Source organism: Mauremys reevesii, linkage group 4 (assembly GCF_016161935.1).
Source record: "Mauremys reevesii isolate NIE-2019 linkage group 4, ASM1616193v1, whole genome shotgun sequence".
Classification (NCBI taxonomy): domain Eukaryota; kingdom Metazoa; phylum Chordata; order Testudines; family Geoemydidae; genus Mauremys; species Mauremys reevesii.
Genome location: NC_052626.1, coordinates 134,756,135 through 134,768,655, shown reverse-complemented (window position 1 = coordinate 134,768,655; position 12,521 = coordinate 134,756,135). Strand labels below are relative to the sequence as shown.

The window sequence follows — 12,521 nt, the reverse complement described above, 5'->3', positions numbered from 1 at the left end:
GAATGCTTGAGTGTTGTTGTAGCTGTGTTAGTCTCAGGATATGAGAGAGACGAGATGGGTGAGGTAATATTGAGAGCCCTGTGTAGCTTGAAAGCTTATCTTTCACCAACAGAAGTTGGTCCTAAAGAGATGATCTCACCAACCTGATCTCATCAAAAATAATAAAAAGTTTCAGTTAAGAGTGCAAATATTGATTTAACAAAAAGTTTATCTAAGATCCCTAAAAGAAGAAAAACATTTAGCCATTTGAAAATGTAGTTAGTACTGTATGTTAACCAAATCTGAGAGAGTTTCCTCTCTCCGATTCGGAAGTCTTCCCTTCTTTCAAGCTTTACTCCACCCTCTTCTAAATGTTATCATGCAAACTGGCACTGGTCCCAATGACATAGGACTCTGGCAAACTCTCTCACCAGAGCACATCCAGTCCCAAACATTACTCATAAGAAAGGATCGTTTTGTGACCTTGGGAAAAAAATGATAAGGTCTTCAAGTATTCTACAATAGGAAAATGAAAACATTTCTCATAGCAACAGCATGGCTGACAGACCCTCCACATAAGTGTCCAAAACAGGAGAGCGGCAAATTGTGAGAGGTTTTAGATTGAGTTCTACTCCAAAGAAACCTCAGATTTAGGTGTATAGGGAAGGTTGGATGAGTCTTACCTTGGCAAGTTGGAAGTTCACTCCATTCAACTTCATCTCCCTTAAGCCCACAATTAATGAAAGGCCGTCCAATTAATTTGTACCTAAATAAAACACAAAAAAGAAAAACAACAACAAAAAGAATATCAAGTTTCTTACCTAGTTCTTTGATTGCTTGTGTAACTGTCTGGCAATTTGGAATATGGATTCTTTCAGCTTACAGGTGGTGACTTATGACCTGGGTGAAGTCTTGTTATGGGTTGAGTTAAAACCTCGTTGAGATTGATAGGTGTCAATGTACCCTTCCATTAATAAAAAGAACGAGGAGTACTTGTGGCACCTTAGAGACTAACAAATTTATTTGGGCATAAGCTTCTAAGGTGCCACAAGTACTCCTTGTTCTTTTTGCTGATACAGACTAACATGGCTACCACTCTGAAACCTTACATTAATACAGGGGTCGGCAACCTATGGCACACATGCCAAAGACGGCATGAGAGCCAATTTTTAATGGCATGCTGGAGCCTGCCAGGACTCCAGCATGCCATTAAAAATCCTGCCCAGCCCGGCCCACTCTCTTCTGCCCTCTGCTCCCCCGACGAGGGCAGGGAGCAGAAGCATAGCCGTATGCATGGGGTGGGCAAATGGCCCCACTCTCCGGGCACGGCAAGCCGCGGGGTCCGCGCTCCCAGGCCGGAGCGCCGAGCTGAGCGCCGCAAGCTTCCGGCCCCTCCCCTGCCTTCTCCCCACCCCTGGAGCCCTGCTGCCGCGCACAGCGCTCTGGGGGTTGGGGCTGCGCGTTCCCGCGGGGCAGCGTGTCTGGCTCTGCGTGCAGCCTCAAGGTAAAGGGCCCAGGGCTGGGGGTGCTGGATAAGGAGTGGGGGCAGTCTGGGGACAGGGAGCAGGGTGGGTTGGATGGGGAGGTGGGATCCCGGGGTGGCTAGGGGCGGGGTCTCTGGAAGGGGCACAGTCAGGGAGCAGGGGGTGGGTTGGATGGGGCATGGGAGTCCCGGGGTTTGTGAGGGGGCAGGGGGTGAACTGAGTCAGGGCAGTCAGGGAATCGGGAGCAAGGAGGGTCCTGGGGGGGGCAGTTAGAGTGGGGCGGGTCTCTGGAGGGGGTGGTCAGGGGACAAGGAGCCGGGAGGGTTGTATGAGTTGGGAGTTCTGGGGGTCCTGTCAGGAGGCAGGAGAGTGGAGAGGGGTTGGGGCAGGCAGGGAGTGGGGGGGGTTGGATGGGTCAGGAGTTCTGGGGGTCCTGTCAGGGGGCGGGGAGCGGTTGGATGGGGCATGGGAGTCCTGGGGGTCTGTTTGGGGATGGGGGTGTGGACAAGGGTCAGGGCAGTCAGGGAACAGGTAGGAGGTAGGGTCCAGTCCGGGGACAAGGAACAGGAGGCTTAGATACGGGGTGGGGTCCTGGGGGGCAGTTGGGGGCAGGGGTCCCAGAAGGGGGTAGTCAGGGGATAAGGAGCAGCGGGGTTGGGAGTTCTTAGGGGGGCAGTCACCCAGCCCTCTCCCCTGAGCCCTGACCCCCGACCCCCCCCACACACACACACACACCACGCCCTCTGCCCTGAGCCCTGCACCCCCCCAGGCCCCTGCCCTGAGCCCTGTACCTCCCTCATACACACCCAGCCCTCTGCTTGACTCCTTCATCCCCCCCCCCACAACCCTAGTGCCCTGACTCCGGCACTCCCACCCATACCTAGCCCCTCCTCTGCCCTGACTCCAGTCTGCCCCCAGCCCTCTGAGTCCTGGCTGCCGGCCCCACACAGCCCGCAGCTGGTCTGGGGTTCTGGCTGACAGACCCTTACCAGCCAGGGTCCCGGCCGCAGGCCTCGCTCAGCCTGCTGTCGGCCTAGGTGAACAGGACCCCAGACCAGCAGCGGGCTGAGCGGGCCGGCAGCATAAGATCAACATTTTAATTTCATTTTAAATGAAGCTTCTTAAACATTTTGAAAACCTTGTTTATTTTACAATACAACACTAGTTTAGTTATATAATATAATAGACTTATAGAGAGAGACTTTCTAAAAAATATTAAAATATATTACTGGCACGCGAAACCTTAAATTAGAGTGAATAAATGAAGACTCGGCACACCGCTTCAGAAAGGTTGCCGACCCCTGCATTAATATAATTATAGTAAGTCCATCACAATGCCCCATCTGAAAACAGAGATAACGTGAACTCACTCAGGAGTTGTGCACTGTGTGGGTGGAAGGGTTTTTGCTGAAAGATTTTTTTTTCCCCCGTCAGGGGTCACAAGGCAGAATAGAACCAGGGAGACTGAGACAACCTGAACAAAGCCAAGCAGAAGCTTGTAAGCATGGTGTGACCTCGAAAGAAACTTAGAGGTTGTGGGCCAAGGGTGTTGGATGAAAAGAAGCTTGGGCATGTAAGCTAAAAAAACCTACTCCTTTGCCTTTGGTTTCTTCTGCCTTTGGACAGGCGGGACTTTCTACATTCCTTGCAAATAAGCAAGGCTACATCAAAGAAAATACCTGATTCCACCATCAGTTTCTACTCCCAACTGGAATATCACCAGGGCCCTGAACTTGGACTAGCCACTTGGTCAAAAAGGGGCAACAGACTTTGAATAAGATCATTCCTGCTGTGAAAATACCAGCATGACCAAGGCACACAGAGTAGTAAAAGGCAATTTAAGCAAGCAAATAGGTGGATACAACACGCTCTCTGCGAGCTTAACAGGTCTATACTGAATCAGACACTTGGGAACAGTCATTAATCCTCTGCACAGCAAAATGGTGGATTCTCTCCCCTCTAACTCGCACATTGTAGTGATCCTTACTTCTTCCATTGCTAGAGAAGGCAGAAAGAGTCCTTAACCCAGTCCCAGTTACTCAGTGTGATGAATCCCCAAAGAGCTAGTAACTTTAGATACTGTCAGACTGCTCAGAGTGCTTTCACGCGTGAAAGGGCTTCGACTTACTTGCTACAAGCCGACAACTACCGTTGTGCTCCAATCCGGTGGAACCGTTCTGAAATGGAACAACCTGGCATTCTACACCTTTGGTGACTGTCTTCTTATCCGGGGTAGTCAAGAATGAAAAATACTGTCTACTCTGACCATACACTTCACTCTGAAAGTCAGTGGGTTCAGCCTAAGCATCTCTAGGCCGCCACAGGGAGTCAAGAGAGGCAGTTTGCCCCAGGCCCCCCATTTAAGAGGGCCCCCAAACCAAGGGATGTTGCTAGCTCAGCACACCAGGTTGCAATGCAATGACAGAGGGGCAACAGGGGCAAACCTGAGCAGTGCTGCAACCTCATGTGCCAGGTCTCAATGTCCAGAGCTGGTCCCAGCCTGACAGGACAGAAGCCACTTCAGTGGGCTCACTCCTGCCTCATCCCCCACCCCGGCAGTAATTTATTTTCGGAAGGGTGGGAAGCCTCAGTTCCAGATTTTGCCCCAGGCCTTCCAACGTCTGTGCAGCCCTGGCTATCCCTCCTCTGCCAGCAGCATTCCATTTCCAAGCGTGTGCGACCTTTAAAAGCTGCTTGCATGGAAATTAGTGAATGGGATATGCAGCCACACAGCCTTCCCTACCGTCTTTCCTCTAGCACTACGGGAAAAGGCAACATCTATACTACAGGGACTATACAAACATAGCTATGCCTGCAGAGCACTACAGTGTATGTGCAGCCTACAACATTTTTTTCTGTCGCTGTAGAAACACCACATCCCAGAGGGACAGTCCTAGGTTGACTGACACATTCTTCTATAGATCTAGCTGCATTTACACCAGGGGTTATGTCAGCATAGCTACGATGCTCAGGGGGGTGGATTTTTCACACCCTAAGTGCCATACCTATGTCAACCTATATTAAGCAGAGACCAGGCCTAACAATGTGTGTTTGGAGTTAGGGGGTGTTAAGGTTTTAATAGGAAAGAGACAAAGAACAGTTTTTGGCACAGAGTTGTTTTTCATTTCGCAACTAAAGATCTTTTCCAGTTCTCTAAACCCTGATTAAAACCATGCATGCAAAATCTGAACCAAGTTACAGACTGATGGAAAGCATGGTTCATACAAGTGCTTTGTAGCTGCAAAGGCAACTGACAGACCAATTTTACTGGGGTAGATTTTTCAAACAGAAACTTGAACACCCACACCTTATATGCAGTATTTCCTTCAAAAAGAAAAAAAACAACCCAAAACAAACAATCAAACAAAAAAAACATGAAAAAACCCCAGTCATTTTATGCTCACCTATTTGTCTAGACACGTACTGTAATTTGGATCTACTTTCTATTGTGTATAAAAGCTTAAACATATTTGTGCCAATTTTAGTTTGTGATAGAAGTTATACTTAGGCCTGAATCTCACCCAGGGCCCATGCGACAAAATTTAGGGCATCCCACAAATATTTCAACCAGGAAGTGTTCTTCCCACCAGAAGCCAGGCCACTGAGAATCTACCTCACCACTTACTGGACAACTCCACCTGAGAACATTTGCATTCCATGTGGAAAGATTTAAGTTCAAGCCCAGCTGCATGTGAACTGGGACATACTGGGCCTGATTTTATACTTGTTATAGACTGTGGCATTACATAACCCATCTGGACAGGATCTGGTGTTCACTGAACTATACTGGGTGCAAAAAAGTAAAGACACCACAGCAAACCCCTATTCTCCCTCCTCTACACACAGCTGGGACTTCTTCCCATTTCAACTTCATCTTTAAAATGGGGAAGGTGGAGTCAGAATCCATACTACCAAACTGTCTGAAAGCTCTACTTCCAAATGAGAGCCAACCCCAAAGCTGCAGTTGATAGCACTACCCCCAAGTATGGTTTTGAAGTTAGACCATGCCTTATATTGCAGTTAGCCAGCAATTGTACACCAAAGTTCAGTGAATTAACTACCAGAGGCACCTTGACACTCACCCATCTTCACAGAGGAAGTCTATTTTTGCACCATACAGAAATTCTGTTTTATGAACAGCTCTGCCATGAAGTACTTCTCCTGGAAGACCACATGATTTCCCTAATAGAGACCAAGGCTAGGATTAGCATTAATTTGTGTTATCATGATGGAAACGGAAGAGCTAACAACAACATACTTAGGAAGGCTATAGCTGCATGCCCACTCAGACCACTTTATATAGTAAGTGTCACACCAAACCAGGTCACAGGGTCTTTTAGTCCAGTACCGTCTCTCTGACAGTGGCTTTGGACACATGTGTAAACCCCACACAGGGCCCAATCGTACCCCAGTGGCAACTGAAGGTGCTCAACCCCTGGCAGGCTGTACCCTGCACAGGTGTCCAGACCAAAGGGGTAATTATGCAATAAAATGCCCACTGGAGCCCGGGATGGAGAGTGGGAAGGACAGTTTTATCAAAACCCCACAGTTAATGGTTGACTTATTTTCCGAAAATATAATACCCCTGATGTCTTTTTATCCTTATTTATGCATGTTAACTGTACAACCCCCTTTTTGTTTAATCCCACAGAATTCTTTGATTTACTCTTTAGTGGCAATAAGTTCCACAGGTTGCCAAGCACTGTGGAAAAAAATATTCCATCCATGTCATCCATTTTAATGAAGACAGACAAGAAACCTCCCATAATTTTCAGGGAAGTTCAATGGCAGAAATTCCTCCTTCCCCCTACAAGAAGTAATTTACCAGGGTTAGTCTAGTTGAAATGTACTGTATTAGAAATTTACATTTCATATGAAATTCAAAGCAGACATACTGTATTCATATAGCCAGTGCTACCCTGGTACTCGATCTTCACCAGTCAGTTTTAAGAACAGCTAAATATTCCATGGAAATACAGCTATTGCAATTTATCCTAGGAAAAACCTGGCTAAGCAGCCCTTCAAACTAAATATCAATTAAGCTAGCAAACTGGGAGCCAGCTGCCTACTAGTCCTAATTGTGAAAGATGTTTTCAAATCAAGTGAGACAGAAAAGTAACAAAAAAAAGATACTCACTTCTACAAAACTCAGGGGCTTCTGACCATGTTAAGTTGTCAAGACAAGTACTAACAAGAAGCATTTCTGTGATGTTCTCATACCCTGGGCGACAAGTATATCTCACAGTGATCCCAGGAGGATAGTAATTCCTACTCTCATCGTCCTTACTTAAGGCAGCAAACTTTAACCTTGTTGGGACATCACAGCCACCTAGCAGCAGAGACAGGAATTAGTTCTGAAAGGTTTGGCTATGAAGACAGATATAGAAACAGTCTGTTGTAACGACAGACCAAAACTCAATGTTTAGAAAACAATTTACTCCCTTAGCAGTACTTTAGGGAGGTTACTAACCATCACATTTGGATGCCCTTTGTTAAATAGACCCTATGCTGAATGGGCCCCCAATGGAAAACTTTTTATTGTATTCTAATTTTTGAAAATTGGTATTCCATTGGTAAGTATAATACTTAATTAACTGAAATATTTGATTAACTGGTACCCCCCATTCCCCCAACATGCTGGATAGCAAAGCTTTTACTGTATTATAAATCCAGGAAATTCAGAGTTAAGGTTACTCTTACCTAGGGTGACCAGATGTCCCGATTTTATAGGGACAGTCCCGATTTTGGGGTCTTTTTCTTGTATAGGCTATTATTACCCCCCACCCCCTGTCCCGATTTTTCACACTTGCTGTCTGGTCACTCTACTCTTACCATCTCCCCAAAAGCACTCTAGGCCACCCAAACAACCCCAGTAGTGATGCCAAGAAATAAGCCTATAACTAGGATTCGTGCATTTCAATGTTTGTAATCCCAGACTAGATGAAAGACGTTAAACTTAATATAAATGTTTTCCCTTCCCTTTACGTATCATTACAGGGCAGAGCTAATTTTGACTATACGTACTTGTAGTGAGGCGGCCTGGCTCCCGACGGCCCCTGAGAGAGAGGAACCAGAACAGCCACCTCTGTGGGCGGAGCCACCTCAGTGGGCGGAGCCACTGCCGCCTGTTCCCGCCCCCCGGAAGTCAAGGGGCGGGACAGGAAGTATAAAAGCCCGGCCTCAAGCCTCGGTTGGAGCCCAGCGGCCGGAGAGGATGGACGCTCCTGTTCAGGCTCCTGCCGGACCGAGCCTCCCTCGAGCCAGGTACCCTGAAGCGGACGGACCGAGCCTCCCTCGAGCCAGGTACCCTGAAGCAGACCGACCGAGCCTCCCTCGAGCCAGGTACCCCGAGGTGGACTGGCCGAGCCTGCCCCGAGCCCGGTACCCCGAGGAGCTGCCCGAGCGTTCCCGTGACCCGAGTCCGGAGGAGCAGCCCGACCTAGAGAGCCCTCAGCACGACGAGGAGCCCATGGTGTGGGACCCCGCTGCCGAGCCCAGCGAGGAGCAGGTACCCATGGAGGGGGAGATGGAGTGTAGCCCGGGGGTAGCCGACCCCTGTCCGGCTGAGGGCACTGACGTGCCCATGTCAGTGTGTTGCGGCCAGGATCCCCACTGACTGCAGCGGATCCACGCCGCTGTTAGGGCCCCGGGCTGGGACACAGTGGAGTGGGTGGGCCTGTGTCCCCCCTGCCACCCCACTCACGGGTGGCAGCCTCCCCCTCCTACCAGCGTTCAGGCAGAGAAGCCTGCACTTACCTGGGCTTCCTGAACTGCTGCCACTGAGCCTTGAGCTATTGTTTGTTGCCCCGCCCTGACTGAGGGCCTGGGCCTCCTGAGACTGATGCCGCTGCTTAGCTCCTGCTACAAGGACCTGAGCCTTGAACTATAGTTTATTGCCCCACCCTGGGGCTTACTGACTATTGTTGCTTAGCTCCTGCTACAAGGACCTGAGCCTTGGACTATTGTTTGTTGCCCCACCCTGACCTAGGGCGGGGGCTTACTGACTCTTGCGGCTCTGCTCCTGCTACAAGGACCTGAGCCTTGGACTATTGTGTGTTGCCCCACCCTGACCTAGGGCTGGGCTTACTGACTCTTGTGGCTCAGCTCCTGAGACAAGGACCTGAGCCCCTGGGACTATTGTTTGTTGCCCCACCCTGACCTAGGGCTGGGGATTACTGAACTATTGTTATTGCTCAGCCCCTGATGCAAGGACCTGAGCCCTGAACTGTTATTGATACTCAGCTCCTGACGCAAGGACCTGAGCCCTGAACTGTTATTGCTCAGCTCCTGATGCAAGGAGCTGAGCCCTGAACTATTATTGTTGCTCAGCTCCTGCTGTAAGGAGCTGAGCCTAGAACGGCTGTGTTTGGTGCCCCGCCCTGATGAAGGGCCGGGGCTTAGCTTGTTAACTTTGTGTTACTACTCAGCTTGCAGGGGATCTGAGCTCCCTGGATTCTTGGGTGCTGCCCCGCCCTGAGCTAGGGCTTGGGGCTTACTGCCTCTGTAACTGCTCAGCTCCGGCTGCCAGGACCGGAGCCTAGACCTAGTGTCTGCTGTCCCGCCCTGATTGAGGGCTGGGACTCCTTGCAGGAACTGTGTGCCTTCTGTTCCGCCCCTGCTTGAGGGGCAGAACCCCAAAAACCTGCAGAACCCGGAGACTGATAGGGGCCGTGTAGTGAGGCGGCCTGGCTCCCGACGGCCCCTGAGAGGGCACGGCCCCAACCTCGGACTGTTACAGTACTACATAGGAAAGGTCTTATCTTTTCATAAGTGAAAGGCAACCCAAGGAACTTTAGTCCAGAGAAATAAAATACTTACGACCACAAAACTCATTGATGTTTGACCACTGGGAGTTTGAAAGGCACACTACAGTGTCTGACTTTCCAGGGATTTTAAAAAACCCATCATGGCACTTGTATGTAACTTGTGTGTCAACAGGGAAGCCCTCTATCTGATCCATATCAGAGGGGATAGCGTAATTCAGCTTTGGCAGGGGCCCACAGTCACCTGTGGGCAGAACAGAAGCCCGTTTTAACAGAACATATTTATTCTAGTAGCTTTGCACACCAGAAGGATCCTGAAGCCACCAGATGCATACAAGAAGACGGAGCTGCGACAAACCAGGTGAGCCACCAGGGAGGTTACTCCGATTTCCCAGACCCAGACAGACCCACCCACCTGGGGGGTTTAAATTGGGAACTGAAGACGTGGCCGGCAGCAATAGCCACACCGCTGGGAAACAAGAGACATAAATCAGAGCCAACCCTCCCAGGCATTTTCCCCATGGCAGGAACCCCCGGAGAAGAAGGGAACCCCGGGGGCAGGCGGCAGTCCCCGGGCTGAGTGCACCGGGGAAGGGACCCCCCAGTGACGGAAGGGGCCAACCCACGGGCCAAAGCGCAGCCCCGGCCCCGGCAGCCCCTAGCTCTTGCCCTGGTCCCCCCAGACACACCGGGACTGTCCGCAGCCCCCGGCCCCGGGAAGCCCGGCCCCGCACGGCGCACGGAGGAGCTTTGCCGAGCCCCCCCGCGCAACTCACTGCGAGTCCCAGGCAGCAGCAGCAGCAGCCCCAGGGCCAGCGCGGGGCCGGGGAGCCCCGGGGACATAGCGGGGGCGGACAGGGAGCTCCGACCCGCAGCCTGCGCCGTGCTCAGCACAAGTGAGACAGAAGGGGGCGGGGCGGGGCCTGAATAGCGCTGAGACTGGTTGGAGGCGGGGTCAGGAGAGAAGGGGCGGGGCCTGAACAATGCCAGGACTGGTTGAGGCGGGGTCAGGGGAGAAGGGGCGGGGCCTGAATAGCGCTGAGATTGGTTGGAGGCGGGGTCAGGAGAGAAGGGGCGGGGCCTGAACAATGCCAGGGATGGTTGGAGGCGGGGTCAGGAGACAAGGGGCGGGGCTGGCTCAAGCTGAAGCCCGTTGGTTACAGCAAACACAGACAGGAGGTTGGCCTTAAAGTCACCGTTAACACAAGCAGCAAAGGAACTGAAATACCAAAACACACACCCTTGGGCTTTATTTTCAAAAGAGCTCAGCATGGTGAATAGCATTGTGAAGTCCTGAACATCTGTCCTCACTGCAGATTTTTTTTTCCATTGGAGCATGCTAACATTTGGCACAGATATGAGAAAAGGAAGCTTTATATAATGTGTCTGTTAGAGGCTGAGAAACTGGATTATCTAATTTAGCAAGGGACAGGGATGGGCAATAAACATTCATGTTTTGACGCTGTGTTTCCTTTGGCAAAAGTGCAAATTGGTAGAAGAAACTGAGAGCTCTGCAGTTGCAGCCACAGACCTACAAGCTTGGGATGGGCTAGACAGTTCAATACAAACCCTTTTTACAACATGGGAAGGAGGCATAGTTATAGACCACCTCACATATGGTGATCGACTGGCAAGCTCCTGGGCCGTGTTTTTAAGGTGAGGGAAACACAAACTTAGCAGAGGCTCACGCTCGACCCGAGTATCTAGAGCAGTAGTTTTCAATCTTTTTTTTCATTTGCAGATAAGAACATAAGAACGGCCGTACCGGGTCAGACCAAAGGTCCATCCAGCCCAGTATCTGTCTACCGACAGTGGCCAATGCCAGGTGCCCCAGAGGGAGTGAACCTAACAGGCAATGATCAAGTGATCTTCCTCCTGCCATCCATCTCCATCCTCTGACGAACAGAGGCTAGGGACACCATTCTTACCCATCCTGGCTAATAGCCATTTATGGACTTAGCCACCATGAATTTATCCAGTTCCCTTTTAAACATTGTTATAGTCCTAGCCTTCACAACCTCCTCAGGTAAGGAGTTCCACAAGTTGACTGTGCGCTGTGTGAAGAAGAACTTCCTTTTATTTGTTTTAAACCTGCTGCCTATTAATTTCATTTGGTGACCCCTAGTTCTCGTATTATGGAAAAAATTCCCTAAAAAAATTCAAATTATGGTGCGAACCCCTTTGGACATTTTGAATGGAGGTGCAGACCCCTTTGGAAAGCTACTGTCTGTACATATAGTTGAATTCTGATGACTTAGTTTTCAGTCTGTCTTTTGCGGACCCTTTAGACATAGTCTGGAGCTCCAGGAGTACATGAACCACAGGTTGAAAACCGCTGACCTAGAGGCAGCATGCCCACTGCTGGCCTCCATAAGCCTAATTCATTCCTGTGCTTTATACAACTTTTGGGCCACAACTATTCTGTGTTTGACTGCACATGGGTTAGCTCCAACATGGGTCAGGCAGCCCCCTGGCTTATCTGCCCGCCTGTGGGTGCAAGAAATGTTTTCAGAAACCAGGAATAAGTGTTTAGTGCAGTAGTGCTTTGGCCACACATCCATAGCCTTGGAAATACTCCCAGTGCGCACGCTGTGTTGGAAGTTCCTGCAGGAACAGTAGCAGGAGAAGTAGAGCTGTCAGATCCCGGGAATATATGGCTCAGAAATGCAGGGATGAATTGGGGCTATTGATTCCAGATCTCCAGTATGCTTCCACAAGGGTTACAGTTCACTATACAGCAACATGCTTACACAAACAATCCCAGCAGTGGCCAAGCACTGAATGGGCTATGGGGATGGAACTCCAGCTCACCCCTAAAGGTAGTCCCTAGTACAGGTCAGGTTTGTGACACATTGGCAGAGAGCAGCATAGGGGAGTGTGCAGTGCTGCTACCTGTGCTGTATTGGTGCTGAGCATAAATGAAGAACTTCACTCTCCAGAATTGTCTGTGCACATTTCAACAGCGAGGAACAGATCACCCACTTCGCGTTCCTCTCCATCTCTTCTGCTCCAGCCTGCTTCCTAACCGTGACCCAATGGCTAGATACCACTGTAACGAGAGTTATATAAATATCCAGGACAGATGAACAGAAAAGCTCTCTTTTTACATATTGCTCAATGGAAGATGCTCTCTAAAACATCCAGGTGGCTGCCATTCAGGGTCATGCATTTGGTCAGTGATGTTACTACTGCTACTAAATATTCAAACTAAATGCCAACTGGCTGTTACTTAAGGCTGTAGAGCACATGCATTTTATCTCTCTCTTTAAGTGGTCTCAGTACCACTAGATAGGAC

At 49.9% G+C, this 12,521-nt stretch overlaps 1 protein-coding gene across 1 annotated transcript in view; it reads right to left on the bottom strand.

The window, feature by feature from the left end:
- Positions 1-10,069, bottom strand: part of LOC120404018 (complement factor H-like) — a 48,209-nt gene extending 38,140 nt beyond the window's left edge. Inside the window, exons 1-5 of the mRNA XM_039536031.1 lie at positions 10,003-10,069; positions 9,282-9,470; positions 6,601-6,792; positions 5,546-5,645; positions 663-745 (exon numbers count right to left, since the gene is read on the bottom strand). Coding sequence (XP_039391965.1) covers positions 663-745; positions 5,546-5,645; positions 6,601-6,792; positions 9,282-9,470; positions 10,003-10,069 — 631 coding nt within the window. The remainder of the gene's footprint in view (positions 1-662; positions 746-5,545; positions 5,646-6,600; positions 6,793-9,281; positions 9,471-10,002) is intronic.
- Positions 10,070-12,521: the final 2,452 nt, after the last annotated feature.